This window comes from Mauremys reevesii, linkage group 3 (genome assembly GCF_016161935.1).
Source record: "Mauremys reevesii isolate NIE-2019 linkage group 3, ASM1616193v1, whole genome shotgun sequence".
NCBI lineage: Eukaryota > Metazoa > Chordata > Testudines > Geoemydidae > Mauremys > Mauremys reevesii.
In genome coordinates, this window is record NC_052625.1 from 98,096,281 (window position 1) to 98,116,692 (window position 20,412).

A 20,412-nucleotide genomic window follows, 5' to 3' on the forward strand; every position below is an offset into this window, starting at 1 on the left:
TTATGATTACCTTATGTAAGCAATATTAGAAAAACTAGTTAAAAGTATAGTATTGAAAACAATCAACTAAACAACAACAAGAAAGGAGGAAATTGTAGAATTAATATGACTCTTGCATAGAATCATGTGATCATTCTGCTTGTACGTTACATCCAGTGTCTGTCTATTTAGACTATAACTCTTTGGACACTTACTCTGTGTACACAATAGGGGGCTTTAGGTTCTGTTAGAATACAAAACATAATAATAAAGAATGACTAAAAGTACATACAGACATACTGTAGGTTACACAATAAATTGTCTGTTCAGTTCTTGATATGAAAAAGATCTGCATATGAGCACTATGTCTCTCATTAAAGATAGAGTGCCTGGCTCACATGTGCCTTTCAAAGTCTGTCCAGTCGGAAATTACATATGCAAAACCTGCTCTATGACCACCTACATTTTGGTTCCAGGCTTGAAACTGGCATAACTGCCCCAGATGGGCAAACACTACAAAAGGCACACTTAAGCCCTTATTCTGGCCACCACTGACCCATGGACAACCCTCCCCATGCACATTACTGCAGTTAGGCCTAACAGTAATCTGCACAAGACACAGATTTATGCTGAGTCATGGCTAGTATGCACTAAAACATGCATACTAGGCCTCACTACTATGGCCATCTCTGGCAACCTAAAGAGTAGCATTTCCATGAATTTGATTGGGCACCAGACAGTATCTGACTTTCATTTCCCCACATGGCCATATGTATGTGTGCAGTCCAAGCTTGAATTTGGCAGTAAGAAGAAAACTTTTAATTATTTCATTCTATAGTCAGTAATTCGAGTTTAGTCTTATTCATCAAAGTATCGGATGTTATGAGTATCATTTACTAACTATACATGGAAGGGTCCAACCATATGATTGACAGCACTTTTAGAAAATCCTAGTAACCACTGTGCCGCACTTGTGGTGAATGCACTTACCCATGTCATGTACATAGAAAGCATATCCCCAAGGCCAGTGAGTCCTAATGACACAGTTCCCTGAACTCCAGGACCTCTCCTTCACAGGAACAACTTCCTTCCTTGCTTCTAACATTTGATTGTTTCAGAGGGAATTTAAAACAATAAGTTAGATGCTCTCAGCCATTCCCCAGTGTGCTGCCATGTAAGGAAATCAGGCTGCGTTCTGGGAAGATGAGATAACACCAGGCAAGTGTTCTCCTCCGGAAATGCAGTAGTGCCTGTGTCCCTTCTCTAGCACCATTCCATGATTCAGCTACAGGACTAGTAATAGCTCATGCCATGTGATGTCAGAAGTGGTTCACAAACAAAATTTATATGGCTGGCGATAAGGACAGCAGCTTCTACGAATCACAACAGTACACCAAATGAAAAAGTAGAGCGTTACATATTATAAGCCTTGTACTCTAAGCTGTTACTTTTAAGGGATGGGTTGGAAGAAAATGTTTCTATAATGAACAGAGTTACAAAGTTATTCCTAAAAATGCAATGATGGGTTCTTATTAGTATCTTATACTTTATGCAAGCATAGTAGAATACTGGCAAATATACTTAAAAAAACGCATGCAAATGCTTCAGTCTGTTCATCTAAATCCAGCAGGCTGTGGATACAGGCTGAGATTTTCAGGAAACTAAGGAAGCCAGGCATGTAAATCTCATTTTCTGTGTGATTTGGGTGCCTAACTCCCTTAAGCTCACTTGAAAATGTCCAAAACACCTAAACAAGAGCTACTTTTTAAAATGAAATGTGAAACTCCAGCTGAGGAATTACACTAGCCCATCTTGTCGTACTGGCCTGGAGCCAAAAGGTACAGGAGAATAAAATGATTTTTAAAACATGAACTCTCTGGGATCACTTATATTACAAACGAAAACTCACCTAACTACTTATAGTCTGTTGCTCTGAATAGCAAAAGGGAAATGTGCTTTCATGACAAACTGTGTTATGAAGAGAGAGAAAAGAAACATTTCAAGTCTAATATTTGTCACTCACCGTTCCTACTAATGGGTAGATGAACCCAGCTCCGATGCTGGCCCGCACATCACTAATAGGAAGAATGAAGCCAGTTGGAACACCTTTCCTCTCAGACTGGTGGGAGAGGGACAAGTGAGTTTTTGCCATACAAATTGGTAGATTTCCAAAACCCTGACAGAAGAGAAAGAAGGAAGAAATATTATTTGTAAGATTATTCACAGATTAATACTGTCACAGACTCCAAGGCAAGAATGGACCACTGTGATCATCTAGTCTGCCTTCCTGTCTAACTCAGGCCACAGAAATTCCCCAAAATAATTCCTGTTTGAACAAGAGCCTATCTTTTAGGAAAACATCTAATTCTGACTTTTAAAGTTGCAAATGAAGTCCCCAGCCTGCAGCATCTTACCTGTTACACATCTACTCAATCATCTGTTTTAGGATTAAATAAAGGCACCCAGTTTTCAAACATGTAGACACACTCACAATATTTAAAAGAGATGCTTGACCAGAATGACTGAAAAGCCTCGGTACAAATAGCACCTATGATATGCAATCTAGCAGTAACTGATGCCTTAACAGGAAAGCGATTGTGATTAACCACATGGAAGAAACAGTTTGTACAAATGAAATTTATCTTGAAAAAAAAAGTATTGATCCATGTGCTGTGGCTTATACACCAGCTTGAAAAATCAATAAAACACAAATGTTGAATGTATCAGATAAGAAAAAAGTTGCATTAATTATATTCTATGAAATACAAAATCAAACCTTTCCAATTTTTGGCCCAATTCTCCAGTACCTTGCACTTTGTGTAGATATTTACACTTGTGCAAAGTAAGTTTTAAGGAAATGGTACATGGTGATGGCAAAGTACAACAGAGAGCTGTGATTTGTAAAGTATTCTGCCATGTAGTACCTATCTTTAAAATGGGGAACAAGGAAGACCTGGGGAATTATAGACCAGACACTCTAATTTCAATACATGGAAAGATACTGGAGCAAATTATTAAACAATCAATTTGTAAGCATCTGGAGGATAATAGGGTTATAAGGAAAAGTTAGCATGGATTTGTCAAGAACAAATCAAGACAAACCAACTTAATCTTTTTCTTTGAAAGGATTACTGACCTAGTGAATAAGGGGGAAGACTAGACATGATATACCTTGATTTTAGAAAGGGTTTTCACACAGTTCCACAAGACATTCTCCTAAGTAAACTAGGGAAATGTGGTCTATATGAAATTACTATAAGGTGGGTGCACAATTGGTTCAAAGACTGTAGTAAAAGAGTAGTTAATGAAAGGTTTTCTATCAAACTGGGAGGACATATCTAGTTGGGTCCTATGAGGGTCAGTCCTAGATACAGTACTATTCAACATTTTCATTAATGACTTGGATAATGAAATAGAGAGTATGCTTATAAAATTTTCAGATGACACCAAGTTGGGAGGGATTGCAAGCATTTTGGAAGACAGGTTTAAAATTCAAAATGACCTTGACAAATTGCCGAATTGGTCTGAATTCAACAAGATGAAATTCAATAAAGACAAATGCAAATTTCTTCACTTAAGGAAGGGACAATCTAATGCACAACTACAAAATGGGGAATAACTGGCTAGGCGGTAGTACTGTTGAAAAGGATCTGGGGGTGATAGTGGACCATAAATTGAATAGGAGTCATCAATATGATGCAGCTGCAAAAAAGGCTAGTATGATTCTAAGATGTATTAACAGGAATGTTGTATGTAATATGCAGGAGGTAACTGTCCCGCTCTACTCGGCACTGGTGAGGCCCAGCTGGAGTACTGCGTCCATTCTGGGCATCACAATTTAGGAAGGACGTGGACAAATTGGAAAGAGTCCAGGAGGGCAGCAACAAAAATGATGAAAACCTGACCTGTGAGGAAAACCTGAAAAAATGGGGAATGCTTAGTCTTGAGAAAAGAAAACCGAGGGGCAACCTGATAACATTGTTCCAATATGGTAAGGGGTGTTCTAAAGAGGATGGTGATCAATTATTCTCCATGTCCACTAAAGATAAGACAAGAAGTAATGGGCTTAATCTGCAGAATGGATGACTTAGTTTAGATATTAGGAAAAAAAATTCTAACTCTCAGGGTAGTTAAGCTCTGGAACATGCTTCCAAGGGAGGTCATGGAGTTCCCATCATAGGAAGCATTTAAAGAACAGTTGACAAACACCTGTCAGGGATGGTCTAGGTTTACTTGATCCTGCCACAGTGCAGGGGTCTGGACTTGATGACATTTCGAGGTCCCTTCCAGCCCTACATTTCTATGATTCTATGTTGTGCTCTATCTGCCCCTTGTAGACCCTGATAGTTCGCAGGTACTTAGTTCATGTTAACATAGTCCTCTTTGAAACAATTAACGTCAATTGCATTCGTGCACTTTACAAATCACACCCCTTCAATGCACTTTGCCATGTAGACAAGCCCTAAAATGGACCATATTGATGTGATAACATTTTACAACCACTTTGTACTCCATTTGCACAAATATAAGTATAAGGTGCAAGGCTGTGGAGAATCAAGTCCAGTGTGTTCCTGATTGTGTGCTTTGATGTCACTTTTACCTGTTTGCTGTAACGACTGATTTGAGATTGTGCTGCAGGAGACAATTCTATATCCTCAGCTCCATAAACCTTCTGAGCAATGATCCTTATTTTTTCAATAATAGGAAGCTGTAGAAACAAAGATGGGCACAAAAATATTAATAGGGGTCGTTGAGGGACTAAGATACTCTGTATTGAGGGTTTGTCCAAGTCTCTCAGACAGATTCAGTCCAGAGGAAGGCAGGTTACCTCTGGTAAGTGAAGGGCCTTTGTAATGGAAAAAGCATTATATAGGAGGAGTACACGGGGTGGAAAATGGTTTTGGCTGCTCCATGGTTTTGGGGGGATGTCAGCCATAGGTGGTTTGTACATCCCCGAAACCAGGCAGTAATAGCCAGGCACAGGGCACAGCCACAACGGTGTGGGGATGCACTGATTCCCCTTCCCTCTGGCAGAAATCCCAAAATAGTGGGGATGGCTACATCATCTGCCCTTCCTCAGAAGGCATCCTGGGGTGCAAGGGAATCTCATAAACAAAATAGTGTAAATTTACTTTTCATTTTCAGGCCTACGTGAAAGGAGGAAATTCTTGGCTTAGTTTTAAGTGGCAGGAATTGACATAGGACATGAGCCAAAAAGCTGCAGTGGATAACAGTGATCACTACCAGGGTTGACTGGGAGGGGAGGAGGAGACAGAAGAAGAGGGAACAATTGCACCAGGGCCGCAAGCTCCAAAATGTCTGTGTAAAAGTGCAATGGGAGAAGGTAAGGCCCCAGAAAACAATGTACTGGGGGCCTCAAATTTCTCTCAACAGACCGGATCACTACATAATTGTGTTTGCTATCATGATTAACAAAACTGCTGTTAATGTAACAGGGTACTGAGCAAATGCTTGTACCTCAGAAGTAAAAGAAACTTTATAGCAGGGTACCATATAAGCACCTACGTTGTAAAGCACTTTGAGATCTTTGGAGGAAAGGTGTTATAGAAATACAAAGCATTCTAGAGTAATATTTTAAAATCACATTTAACTTGATAATTGTCCAATTTTAAAAGTTTTACCATGAGGATTCCAGACCTCTTTTAAAGTAAGTACATTAGGAGGTGAAAACAATATTTCAAAAATCTGTAAAGAAAGACCTGATAACCTCTCATTTCCCCTGAGCTTTTAAAGCAGAAATATTTATTTTGACTCTGAGTCAAGAAATTGTTTCATGAATATTAGCACACAGAGCATGTGTGCACCAGCTTTTGTTTATAAGAGATCCACAGTATCCCTTTAAAGATATCCTTATTACACAGAGCTATATCAACTGAACACAAGGGTTTGTGTCAGCCAGGCTCTTTTTGTGGCTCCTATTACTTCTGATTTTATGATTTATTTTTTAAAGATAAAATTCCAAAGCAAACTGACTTCACATTAATGGGATCTCCAGTACTAGCAAGAACAAAAAGCTGGCTTGCCACCCATTAGAATAAACTAAATCACAATACAAATAAGGCTTCTAAGTCTTGTTCCAAACCCTTCTCCCCCACAAGTCTGGTAAAATGGGATCTAATGAAAACCATGCCACTGGATATCTTTTGAACATGACGACTACATGGCTACTGTCGTTTAATTGCATGGGATTATGTCACATTCTTGACTCCAGGCTTTCTAACAGTTTCCAACCCATGCAATAAAATCTAATGAAGGATGGCGATAATGCATCATAAATATCCCGGATGCAATTCTAAACTGAGTGGAATACTTCAGCTGGCATAGATAGCCATCATGAGACTAAATCTCTCCCATGACCATTATTATGATGCTTTCATGTCAGCTGCAGTTGTAAATACAGAGGAAAAAATGCAAAACGTCTCTGTTAACTTGTCTTTTGGGTGCTGCCTGGATGCAGCCAAGTACTCAAAGCCACAGCACAAGAAAACATTCCACTGTCTACTGTCAATAAGCTGACTGGCAGAGAACAGAAAGCCTCCTGTTACCTCTTTGTCTGGTTTTTAACTTTTTTTTTTTTTTTAAGAAGCAGAATGTGTTAGTCACAATAAAGTGTTCAAAAGGCAGAGCTGTTCATTTAGAGTCAAACTGTATTTGCTTCACAATACTGCAGACTATTTTTCCAGAAACAGGCCACTCCAAGACAATTCTTGTAATTATTCCTCCAGTGACCATATTTCCAAACAAAGGGCCCATTCCTGCCAGGTGCTGGCTGCCACCTGCTCTGATTACTTTAATCAGGACAGAGGGTGTCCTGCTGCTTCCAGAAGTTGCTTAAAAACTTGCAGGATTGAGTCTAAGCCTATCAGTGGAGTTGTATGAGATAAACCAGCTGTCTGCTTTACAAGAATTTAGAATACTCCTCAAGCTCCTATTTAGACTACATTTGGGTAATGATAATGTCCCAATTTTTGAACGTTTGGCCAGGCAGAAACATAAAATTGTAGGAGTATGTGCAAGTGCAGTTTTCAAAGGTGGAGGAGGCTGTCACAAGAGTCAGACACGTACACACCAATGGGGAGGCTAGTAGCTGAGGCCTTGCATATATGCCTGAGCCTATTTTCAGAATTGCATGGAACTTAGTCAGGTCGAACTGGATGTGCACAAGCTAAGTACTGTCTAGGCAGAAGCAAGCCACGAGCTCTCTAATCCAGGGGTTCTCAACCTTTTTCTTTCTGAGACCCCCACAACATGCTATAAAAACTCCACAGCCCACCTGTGCCACAGTAACTGGTTTTCTGCATATAAAAGCCAGGGCCAGTGTTAGGGGGTAGCAAGCAGAGCAATTGCCTGGGGTCTCAGGCCACCAGGGCCCCCTTGAAGCTACATTGCTCAGGGTTTGGCTTCAGTCGTGGGTGACGGGGCTCTGGTCCTGGGCTTCAATCCATGCAACAGGGCTTCGGCTTTCTGCCCTGGGCCCCTGCGAGTTTAATGCTGGCCCTGCTTGGTGGCCCCCTGGAAACCTGCTTACGGCCCCTCAGGGGGCCTTGGACCCCTGGTTGGGAATCACTGCTCTAATCAGCCCTGAGCTTGCTCTCACACACACTTTGCTTGAGTTTGAGGGGCACTGTACTGAGTGCAGGATTCCCCTGTTTATCTGAAACTAACCTTTTCAAAAGGTATTCTATTTGTAGAGTCCCATAGCTATCCCTATTTAATACCAGTTCAGAGTTTGGAAAAGTTTTCCTCCATGACTCAGACTTTAAGTAAAACATCTAAACAATTTAATGTAATTTCATGAACTATTTTCTAAATAGAAACCACAAGGTACAGTACGTGATGCATACACTCAATTCAATTAAAACAACAAAAAACATATTTATTAAGATCGAGGCTCTACTAATTGAAGTCAGTTTTTGCTTATTTACCACAGCAGTGAGCAGGATGTCTACATAACATTTATGAACAATTTATGATTCTTCTTGTGTTTGCCTTTTAAGAAGGCTTATTGTCCCTACTTTCTCAACAAAATTATCAAACACTTTGCTACTAAAATCCTATAACCTTAATAGGGTCATTGAGTAACACCTCCAACTACCAGGTCACTCAAAGAAACAAGAACAGCCTAAACATCTTTTTCATACAAAGGTTTTATGCTATGAATTTTAACAGTTAGAATTAACGAAAACTCAAACAAAAACATTAAAGTTGCTTGTTTCTGTTCCATACTTAAACGATTCCACAAAATCCAATGAGATAGAAATTCCTAAGTGGAGAGGACTAGTCAGAAGAATCTGCATGCATAAAAATCCCAAACTACAAGAACACAAATATTCTAGTAGTGTTGAACAAGTGGCCACCAAATCAGAGAAAGGATATTGAGTGTGCATTGTTAAGAGAATTCTAAGAGGAAAACAGCATCTTGAACAGCAATAATGTGCAAAAACAGTCAGAGATGACATGGCAATTCAATAGAAGTTGAGAGCATATTGCAGTATAGGAACCAATAATTTTAATGATGTTAACAACAACAACTTTCATAGGGCTAGATCCTGTAACTGATGGGCACAGGGATCCAAATTTGCAGATCCAGTTGCAAGATCTGGGCCATACTTTGCACTGCCAAGGTTCCCAATTTAGCAAAGCATGCTTAACTTTAAGTCCATGGGACTTAAGCACATGCTGAATCAGGGCCACAGGGTAAAATTTTAAGACATGCCTGAATAACTTAGGCTTCTAAGCCCCATTTGCAAAAGGGATTTAGACCAGATTTTTAAACATATTTAGGGGTCTAGTGGGATTTCCAAAAGCACTTAGGTACTTTACTCCCATTGAAATTAATAAAAATCTCACTAGCCACCTATCTGCATCTTTAGGTGCCTAAAGAGCTTTAGAAATTTGACAATTAGAAGCCCAAAACTCTCAATCACAATGAGAATTAGACTCCTAAGTCACTTTTTTTTTAAAACAATGTTATCCACAGTATCTTACATCGGATGCTCTTAAGCTTCACAATGCTCCTGCTATCTAGGTAAGTATTGTATCAACTCCATTTTACAAACAATTAAAAATCAAAATTAAAAAAAAACCAAAGCCAATCCCCCTCTCCCCCCAGTGCTTTACATAAGGCTGTAGATGTTTTTACATAAACTGAATACATTTAAGCAGCTGATAAAAAAAAAGACATTTTCAGCAACCACCTCATTAATTTTGGTAGTTTTGGTGTCTTTAAAAGCAGTATAAATTAAAGATACTGGAGAACTCATTTCAGATGAGCTCCTTGTGCAAAATATAGCATGAAACGGTCAATGTCCATTTATACTGAACATGACATGAAATGCAGTAGGGTCACATTGCATGCATACCTGTTGGTGCCATTCTAGGGAAACAACAGACCCTCACAGCTTTGTTAGAAAGCATACATATTGCCGGAAAGTGACACATTTAGAGATATCTGAGGTACATGCTTCAACCCATAAGAATGCAGAATGTGGAAACAAGTTCATTCAAACGGCAAGTCACGAACATCACGAATATGATTAACTCCTTAGCTCCGAGAGCGGGATATAACCCCCATCCTGCAGCATTTAATATAGTACAGCAAAATGCAACAAGTGCTATTGCAACAGTCACAAAAATATTAACTTCATTATTTTAATACAAAATAATAACACTGAGGAATCCACCTGAATAAAACTACATATGCAAGATATACAGTAGAACCGCAGAGTTACGTACACTAGTTACAAACTGACCAGTCAACCACACACCTCATTTGGAACCTAAGTATGCAATCAGGCAGTGGCAAAGACAAAAAAAAGTAAATACAGTACAGTACAGTACAGTGTTAAATGTAAACTACTAAAAACATACACGGAAAGTTTAAAAAAAGATTTGACAAGGTAAGGAAACTGTTTCTGTACGTGTTTCATTTAAATTAAGATGGTTAAATGCAGCATTTTTCTTCTGCACAGTAAAGTCGCAAAGCTGTATTAAGTCAATGTTGAATTGTAAACTTTTGAAAGAACCATAATGTTTTTTCAGATTTACGAACAACTTCCATTCCCAAAGTGTTTGTAGCTCTGAGGTTCTACTGTAGATAATAAATAATAATAATATTACAAAATATGTTTCATAACGTCAGAACAAGAGCTCTGTATAAGCTCAAAAACTTGTCTCTGTCAGCAACAGAAGTTTGCCAATGAAAGATATTACCTCACCCACCATGTCTATCTAATACCCTGGGACCAACATGACTACTACAACACTGCAAACTATATATGCAAAGATAGTGGTAATAATAACAATAATCTATTAATAAAGATTACCTCTAAACTAGATTCCGGACTATTCTGACTCCTCAATACTTAGTCCAACTTTAATTATGACTTTGAATCTATCCCAGTCATGAAAGCTATTTGAAGATGTACAGTAATGGTAACAAAATATCTAGGGGCAAAATTCACCTATTTCCTGCTATAATCTTTAAGGGAGAGATTTTAAGAAGCTCTCAGAATAGGCCTAACTCTGCTCCCATTGAACTCAGTGGTAAAATTCCTGTGGACTTCAATGTGGTCAGAGTTAGATCAATGCTGAGCGCTGCTGAAAATCTCATCTGTAAAGATCTGACTTCACACACTGTTCCAATGCTGCTTCCACAGAGTTCATTGCTGAACTGTGGGTGATTATTAGTAAGATAAAGGACATTGTTTGGGTATGATGATGCTGTTGTCTAAAACCATCTAGAGCTCTGACCTGAAAGATTCGTATAAGAACGTGTTGTCTGATTCTGAAGTCTTGGAATTAACATTTTTTACTTTAATGGATTTGCTTAAACTGCTTTATAAATTGGACATTTATATGCCAATATGTGTATTTATGACAACTAATTCCTGCACTGGTAGATATTTCTAAGACTGCTCCTTAAATTTTCCAGGAAATTTTTAAAAGATTTTGTCAAGTTTCTAAATTGTATTATGGTTCTGTTTTTGTTTCCTGCACTGTCCTGACAGTGTTATCAAGGTGTTGTCATGCATGTTTAACTGTGAAAATATCAATAACAGAAAAATGAAAATGTATTACTGTGTTACTAGCAAAACCTGAACTAAAATTACATTGAAAATAGAAATACTTTTTCAGGTGACCAAAAATTATATTACATCATTACATTAACAGCAATTTTATTAGTGAAGTTTAAAATGCTAATACTTTCATGGAATGGATTTTGATAATATTCATTCAAGTTATTAAATGTCTGAGCAGAGTTGCCTTCAGGTTTCACCCTTCTCATGAGTCATCTTCCCTTTATCAGGTCAAGTTATAAGAATCTCAGTGTGATTCAAAGAAACCTAGATCTCATTCCCTTTACTAGTGAGCTAGGCTTGAAAAATTTCCCAATACCTACTAGCCCAATAATTAAATCTAGTAGCCAGGGCTACTATGTGCCTTCTGTCCCACCACCAAGTCACTCCAGAGCCGTTTCCTGTAATGTAAAGGAATAGCACATCTTGGTACTACTTATTACTAGGGCCCTATCAATTTCATGGCCATGAAAAACACATCATGGACCGTGAAATCTGGTCTCTCCCCCTTGAAATGTTTTGTGTGCTTTTACCCTATACTATACAGATTACATAGGGAGACCAGCGTTTCTCAAATTGGGGGGCCTGACTCAAAAGGGAGTTGCGGGGAGGGGGGTCACAAGGTTATTTTAGGGGGGTAGCAGTATTGCTACCCTTACTTCTGCGCTGATTTCAGAGCTGGGCAGCTGGAGAGTGGCAGCTGTTGGCCAGGTGCCCAGCTCTGAAGGCATTACCCCAGCAGTAGCAGCAGCACAGAAGTAAGGGTGGCAATACCATACTATGTATCAGAGGGGTAGCCGTGTTAGTCTGGTTCTGTAGAAGCAGCAAAGAATCCTGTGGCACCTTATAGACTAACAGATGTTTTGCAGCATGAGCTTTCGTGGGTGAATACCCACTTCTTCGGATGCAAGCAGTGGAAATTTCCAGGGGCAGGTGTGTATATATAAGCAAGCAAGAAGCAGGCTAGAGATAACGAGGTTAGATCAATCAGGGAGGATGGGGCCCTGTTCCAGCAGCTGAGGTGTGAAAACCAAGGGAGGAGAAACTGGTTCTGTAATTGGCAAGCCATTCACATACCATGCCACCCTTACTTCTGTGCTGCTTCCTTCAGAACTGGGCAGCCAGACAGTGGCAGCTTCTGACTCAGGGCCCAGCTCTGCAGGCAGCAGCGTAGAAGGGTGGCAATGCCATGCCATGCCATCCTTACTTCTGCACTGCTGCTGGCAGTGGCTCTGCTTTCAGAGCTGGGTTCCTGCCTGTAGCCACCACTCTCCAGCTGCCCAGCTCTGAAGGCAGTGCTGCCACCACCAGCAGCATCGCAAAAGGGTTGCACCACCCAACTACCCCCCTACCATAAACCCTTCCCAACTCCTTTTTGGGTCAAGCTCCCTACAATTACACCACCATGAAATTTCAGATTTAAATAGCTGAAATAATGAAATTTATGATTTTTAAAATCCTATGACTGTCAAGATGATCAAAATGGACTGTGAATTTGGTAGGGCCCTACTTATTATGTAATGTACTTAATTCCAACATTGTCAACACACTTTCTATTTACAAATGTAATTTACAATGGCTCTCATTTATAATAGACTCTCACATCCCGGCCTTACTCACTGACTCCCCCCATCCCCATTTGCTTTCTTACAATGGGCTATATTTTTCGGAGTTGTCTTCAGTGTGCTTCCTCTTTTCTTTCTCTCTCCATCTACCCCCCTTCTATCATTTTCTTTTTATATACATTTTCTTCTGATTTTTCGTCTTCTTTCTTCTTCTCCTCACCAAAATCCCCCTCTCTCACACCTCCCAATAGAGTACTTGTATAATTTATCACATCAGTCTCTCACTAAACCATGTGCTCACCCATTCACTCCCATCCTCTCACATGTAATGCCTGGACATTTTACCAGACACCAATAAGCCAGAGATTAAACCTAGTATCCAAAGGCCAATGTGAAGGAGGGGGGAAGCGGGGAATGTGTTCCCGGACAACTCCAAGATTAGAATCCAACTCCCTACCTTACCTGATAGGAAAGGTAAAGGTGGTGAGCTAGGGTGTTGACCCTGCTCAGAATTCCCACTTTGGTATCAGATACTGGCTAATAGATTTGAAGCCCCTTCAAGCTTCTCTGGCTGCTAGTAGAAGGCGCATTCTCTCACTTTCCCCATCCAGCCCCAGAGACTGCTGCACGAGTGGATGTGGCCTGTTACTTTAGTTTTTAAATCCTCCTTCTCACGGTATTTCCCAAATAGCAGCAGAGTCAAATCCAATGGCTAGAGTGAAAACTGACAAGACTCTATTCCGTCTTCACTCTAGTGGAGTTTGGCAAAGCTATAGGCAGCAGCAGAAGCACAGGAGTTATTTGAATGAGATTTGAGCAAACAGCACTGCATTGATTCCTGCTTGTATCATGTTTGAAAGGTGCTCTTCACAATTATAAGGGATAGACATTTCAGGTTATTTTATCTTTAAGTTTATATTTTGCAGAAACTGTTGGTGCTCACCCATGGAAGCTTTCTAAACACCTGTGTTATGTATGTCCACGCTGCTGTGCCATCATTTCTTCTTTAAAAGTTTTATAGTTTAAATACTTTAAACATTTGTCTTAGTCCAGTTGTCTATTAGCAATATGTTGGCTGGTTTATTGTTCTGTGATGAGAAGCCGCCCCTGGGTTTGTTATTTTGTTATATGGCTTGCATTTTAAAAAAATTCTTAAAATAGCATAGAGCTTGGGGTTGATGCTTTTTAACTTGTATATACACTGAAAAGATAATAAATAGTAATCTCTTGACTAAATGAAACCGTCTTTATACATCTCTCTCATTTAGCATCAGGAACACTGCCAAGCGAAAATACATGACAAGAGTATAGCTGTAGGTGCTGTGGGGTGATAGAGTGCCATGCTAAAATAATAGCTGACTGCACAGCTAAGCTTTTATTTCTTTGAGTTTTCCTCTACACTTTAATAAATATGTTTTTTATTTCATCTGTATATTCTGGTTTCAGAAGTTCTGTGGTTGACCAGATGATCCCCAAGCCCATAGCACACCCTTTCTCTGTGGGCATAGGGTAGATTTTTGGTTTTTAATTTGTGGAAAAGCTCCTATCTAGTTGAGTTAAACAGTTCACGAAACAACACCTAAGCCTGTGGCCTGAGAGATTTATTTTCATCTCCCCAACATTCAAACCCCAGCTGTGTCTAAAAATTGCTTGACGCAAAGAATGGGAAAAATATTTAATAAAAACAAACATAAAACTGCTGTGCTGTCAAGAGCCTCCCCCAAAAAAGGCAAGAGAGGGATGGGAACAAAGAATTTCCAACCTCAAAACTTTTGATTCAGTGCAAAACACATCCAGATTCTGCTTGAAGCAAGCTCTCTTGGGGAAGACTGGGGTTTATACAACAGTGTGGAAATGGGCTTTTTTTTTTTTTAAATAATGTGGCTATGCTGAGAGATGGTTCTTTGATCAAATGGGTGGAAGAGAAAGCAGGGTGGCCTGAGTTTCAAGGTGAGTGAAAAATGGTCACAAGTCATGGGGTGGGAGGTGTTCCAGCAAAGGGACAAATTGAGTATTATTATTTATTTCTATTGTAGTAGCATCTGCAGATCCCAAGCAGGGTTTGGTGCCTCATTTGGTGGTATAAAACACCTCCCTAAGACTATTCGCTGTTCCATAGAGCTCATAGGATTGAGACGAAAGGCAACAAGAGAACAGACAGACAAATGGGAGGACATGGTCACCTTAGAATGTGATGGGTTTGGTAGTGGGGCTGTCACTGAAGATAAGTGCTCATTCCTCCCCCAATACTCCTCAGCCATCCTCTTCCCTTCTCTTTTCAGAATGAAAACACAGGACTGTCTTAGACTAAAGGAAAGCCATGCTAGATTACTAGAGTATTTAAAGCAGTGGTCCCCAAACTTTTTGTCTGGCAGGCGCCAGACGAAGGACCGTGGTGCAGTGGCAAGTGGCGTCATCCAGAGGCATCGCCGCCGAAATTCGGCAGCATTTCGGCGGATGCTTGACCGTCGGCCAGGACGCGGGTGCATTTAGATGCCCCTGCGGCACTGCATTGGGGACCCCGGATTTAAAGAGTATTTAATTCTGTGCCCCCTTTACTGTTTATCCCTAGTTCCAGCTCCTTTAATATACTTTCAAACAAGGAACCCATAAACCTCGGTCCTTTTAATAAAAATTGTGTTTTCTCCCCTGCTGAAATCTTACTGCATTTCCTGCCCTCCTCTTTATATGTTCTTATTGTTCTACGTCAGTGGTTTTCAACCTTTTTTCATTTGCAGACCTCTAAAAAGTTTCAAATGGCGGTGCAGACTCCTTTGTAAATCTTAGACATAATGTGCAGACCCTCAGGGGTCCATGGACCCCAGGTGGAAAATCATTGTTTTCTGGTAATAACCACCTTTTGTGGAACCCCTTAGACAGTCTGCAGACTCCCAGGGGGCCATGGACCACAGGCTGAAAACCACTGTTCTACGCTTTTGCCCTTCCTCCCATTCCCTCTCCTACTCACTTTCAATTTACAGGCTCTTTTCTCCCTCCTCCTCTATTGCGCCAACTCATTCTTATTCTCTACCCCTTTTCTGAGGCTATGAGGTGCAGACAGACGATGAGCCAAACAATGCAGAGTTGCTGCCTGCACTCTTTGCATTGTCTGATGCTTTACTGAGCTCCTCCTTCATGGCGGCACCAGATCTCTTCCACTTCAAATTCAGATCAGCAGAACTGGTGCCAACGTGTGCACCGAGTGACCACAGGAGCATAAAAGAGCTAGGACAGCCAAAGTCCTGGCTCAGTTTACAAAACTGACTGAGAGGCCAGGAGCATCTTGATTTTCTATATGGCATGGTCACCCTCAGAGAGGAGGAAGAAGGAACACCATTGCTGAAGTTGCTAATGGCTTTGAATACTGACTACAAGTGGCTGCCTCTCTGCTTGATTTTCCACAGAATGGCCCTGATTCTGTTGACGCTGTCCTGTACCCTGAAAATTGGCCACGCAGGACACTGGAAATGTTCCAAAATATCTTTGTGACTCACTCTACACCCTAATGTGTCAACATTGGTGACATCATGATGCCGTGCTAACACAGGAAGTTGACAAAAATATTAGAAAAATAGAAGTAATCTAGAAATGCTGAAATGCCAAAGAAACCCTTCCCCTTCCTTCTCCTGTGATTTCTCCCCTCTCCCAATTTAGTTTTCCTTTGTAGCAGAAGTTAGGTGATTTTTGGCTTCCCTATCACAGCTGTCAGTTCACCATGTCCGAACCTGTTTAAGAGACACTGGCAAGTCTCTGTGACTGAAAGAATGTGCTGATTCTCTGCACCAGTTACCTCTCCCCTAGTCTCATCTCTCTCTTCTCTCTAATTCCAGCTGTCAGTCTTGTCTTCCTGCTGATGCACTGGCTCACTGTGCTCAAGCTGCTTTGGTGGATAGAACACCACTTCCAGCTGAGGACTTAGTGAAGTGCCCTGATTCAAACCAGTGCTTCCTTATCTCTTTGTCCCAGGTATGTTGATGCTAACAGAGAGAGTTCAGTGTAACCGCAGGGAGACTAAATGCTGAATCATTTAATTTGCCAAAACAAAGGGATATGAAAACCCAGATACTTTACTGGGCATGCACTACCACAGCAAGTTACCTTTTTTTTTTTTTTTTTAAAAAGAAAGGGAGCACTTTAATCATTGAAGCCAGGAAGATTTTGGAATGGATGCACATGCTTCTATCTATCTCCTTCTCTTCTCCCTCCTTAACCCTGGTTATCTAAGCTTAGGTTAATAGATCAGTCAGTTTATTCTGAGTAATAGCTTTCTGCTGTAATTTAAAGACTCATACTTCAAGAAAAGTGAACCCAGAAAGGAAGTCTACACTGATAAGAATTGAAATTCTGATATTTTCCATATGTGCCAAATATATTTTCTCCAAAAAAACACAATGAAGTACAGATTACTTTGTAAAGAGTTCAGAAGGTCTTTGCAGCCAACCTCATTCTCCAACCACCAAAAAAGAAATACTCAACAAGAAAAAACTTTCAAGCGACAAAGTAAGATGGGTTAGCGTATGCACCAGGGCCAAACTTTTTTTGTCTTTTTAAAACCACATGCTAATAAAATATTTCTTCCTACTGCTAATAATATTTTAAACAAAGTCTTATGATGGGTCTTCAAAGCCTATCATATAAAAACTCAGTCTTACTTCTGACTATTTTTTTCTTTTTTTAAGTTTTCCATGTGTAATTTCTGATATTATAAGCCTTTTATGTATGCTCCTCTTTACACTTTTAGTATGACAGGCCCTCTGGGAAACTTGTTGTAGGCTGTTCCTTGTCCTAGACACCAGACATGTTGATGTTCACATCTCTCTCTTGCATGTTCAGAATCAATATACAGCTATTCTTCACACCACCCTCCAAATATGCTTGAAATTTATTTTACTCTCATAGTACTTATTTGCTTTTTCATACTAGCTCTTGAAAAATTATTTGTTAATATGGTGCTAAATGCCAGCTAAACCTAATGTTTAAAAAACAACCGCTGAGTGGAAAATTAAATTCAACATAGCTTGTTTTATAACCAGGAATACCTTGGTGGAGTCTGAAAAGAAGGTTATTTTACATATCCACATTACGACATTTAGAGTAAGATATAACAGAGGAACTATGATTCTCAATTCCTACCACTATTTGATTGTATGTGACATTTATCATACCAGTTCATCTTGAAAATATTTCTTTGTTTTTCATATACTAAGCAGACTTCAAAACATGTGAAAACAGAATTTTCTTAGAAGACTTAAAGTTGGAAACATGACGTGAAGCAATACAAAGTTAGACATGCTGCTTGGAAAAAATCCAGAGAAATAAAGTTCAGATGATTTGAAGTATTTTCCTAATTTGAAACACAAAAACAATATACTACAACCTTTTGTTTACTACATAAGCGAGAAAAATAAAAAGGATCTAAGAATCAGATTTAAAGTTTTTTTCACCCGACTCTGGGCAACACTTGGAACACAATGTTAAGATAATGAATTAATCTACCCTGGCGCTTTTAAGTTCTCCCAAAGTAACTTGACTTGTTGGAAGAGGTTAGGACTTCATGCATATCTGAAAGTAATCCACACCAGCGGAAATCAATGAACATTAATGGACTAAATGGATGAAGAGTGAATCTGAAGGAGTAAGAGATGAATAAAGGGGTTTCTGCAATATTCTCACTCCTCCCTTACCACCCTGATTCCTTGGAATCCCCGTTGGTGATCTCTTGGAGTTTGCAGATGATTGTCTTTCATAAAATGAAAGCCAGTTATCACTGGTGGATCTGCAGGTAGCTAACGAGACTGATCCAGGACCCACAGATCTTGTCACAACTGGGGCAGACATTTCCCAATGGAAGGGGCAGATCTGGATTGCTGAGTCTGGGTGCGGCAGGTTCTTTCCTCCTTTCCCGTTTCTCTGTTGGATCTCGAAATACCGGGATCCTTGCTACCATGTCCTTTTCCATTTTGGTCTGTCAAGCGCTTGGGTTTCCAATGAGTTTGTCAATACTGCACTCCTTCATGTTGGCTTTAAGGTTGTCTTTGAAGCATTTTTTTTTTTTTTGGCCCGCCACTTGTCTGTTGAGCCTTGGCAAAAAATCCCAATAAAAACCAAACCAAACCAGAGAAGACTCATTGAATTTGGCAGTCTCTTGATTTTTGGTTTGAAACAAATCTGCTTTTTTATTTTTCAGAACAGCCACTGAACCAAAGAAATCAATTATTCACTCAGCTCTAAGTATGAACAGGCCAAGTCGTTACAGACAAGACTGACAGCAACACTTAGAGTTAAGACTGCCTGACACTTTCCATTATGAGACCTCATTTTCAGTTGCTTATAACTACCAAACTTCAACCATTCTGGATGAAATTTTCCATGCCGGGTGTCTGCCATAGGCTGAAATTTTAAGAAAGTTTCAGCAGAAAGAATTCTGTTATTTGCAAGACTTAATTTAAGTAAAATAAATTGGTTTTGCTCATGTTAAAAAAAAGTCTTACAAACATTTTTCTTGATAAGCTCTAGCACCTTCATCTATTGAAATAGAGATTGAAACTTGGCCCTGTTGGGAGAGGACCAGGGGAGGGTGTCACCAAGGAGTTAGATAGTTGCATTTTGCTGTTCCAGTGAAAATCCATCCAGACTTGGCCAAGTTGTTAGCTTCTGAAAACCATTATTTGCACAAGCTCAGTAGAGGCTTGTTAACAAAATTCTTGGCAATATAATTCTCCAAACATTCTGTCTGCACTGAGTGTGTTCCATCCTGGGGCTGTAGGGGCCAAGCAGGACTTTGTCTGCAATTGCTCCTCCTGGCAACCTGGGGATGCTGTAACACGCAGACAAGTAAACTGAAGAACAGTGAGTGTAAGTGACTTTTTCAATGTCAGAGAAGTGCATACAACATAAGTCTTGAGAAACTATCCTTTGCCTAAAGAAGGAAAGGAACACTTTAGGGAGTCACAGGTGTATGCATTTCAAACAGGATGACATTAAGAAAATGAAATTTCAGCTGAATGCCATGAAAAGCCTCCTAGGACCAGTAGAGGCCTCGTTACTGGGGATATTTAAAGCTAAACAAGACAAAGCACTAGTAAGTATGCTATTGTGCAGTGAGTAATCCTGTACTGCCAGAAGTACTCACTATTTGATCTTCAGTAATAGTTTTATTTTTTAATCTGCAATGTCTGGGATGATATTAAACCAATCATGCATCTTCTTAAAGCTGACATCTAAAAGGAACTCTAAATAGATTTGTTGCAACATCCTCTTTGTTCTGCATCTGAAACTATTGCAATAGTCTTTTTAATCATCTTACCTCCAAGTTATACAGATATTTGAAGTGGTTTTCCTGACTGGCAGCTTTTCTCACAGCCTGAGCCAATTCCACAGCTCCTCTACCGCCAGCTGACCAGTGATTGCAGGGCACTGCATCAAATGCTCCAGACTGTTTTGCAATCTCACAGACTAAATCAACTTCAGCATGGGAGTCAGTTCTGCCAACCAAACAGTTCTATGTCATTATTTTGTTTATTTACTCTTGTACAGACTTATTTGTTAAGCAATGATCTGTAGTTACAGTTGTGAAACAAGTTAGTTATGGAAATCATACAATTATTAAATGTTTATAAAAACCCCAAATGTCTTAAGTACATTGAAGTAGGAATATTTCATTTAAATAAGTATTACAAATCACATACAATACCATTCTATATTTATGTGATTTGAAAACCTCTAAAAGAGGCAGCTAGAGGGGTTTTTAAAATGTTTATATGCCTCAG

The 20,412-nt window shown here is 39.7% G+C and overlaps 1 protein-coding gene across 7 annotated transcripts in view; it reads right to left on the reverse strand.

Moving 5' to 3' along the window:
- The window catches only part of MTHFD1L (methylenetetrahydrofolate dehydrogenase (NADP+ dependent) 1 like), a 234,081-nt gene that overhangs the window by 67,120 nt on the left and 146,549 nt on the right, over positions 1–20,412 (reverse strand). For 6 of the 7 annotated variants that reach the window (XR_005596097.1, XR_005596096.1, XM_039529908.1 and 3 more), the window contains exons 24-26: positions 19,950–20,127; positions 4,580–4,687; positions 2,003–2,155 (exon numbers count right to left, since the gene is read on the reverse strand). Coding sequence is in view for 5 of the 7 variants with exons in the window: in XM_039529908.1 (XP_039385842.1) it covers positions 2,003–2,155; positions 4,580–4,687; positions 19,950–20,127 (439 nt within the window). In the remaining 2 variants the exon portion in view is untranslated. Of the gene's footprint in view, positions 1–969; positions 1,353–2,002; positions 2,156–4,579; positions 4,688–19,949; positions 20,128–20,412 lie in introns of those variants that run through there. The other variant, XM_039529912.1, reaches the window with a different exon arrangement.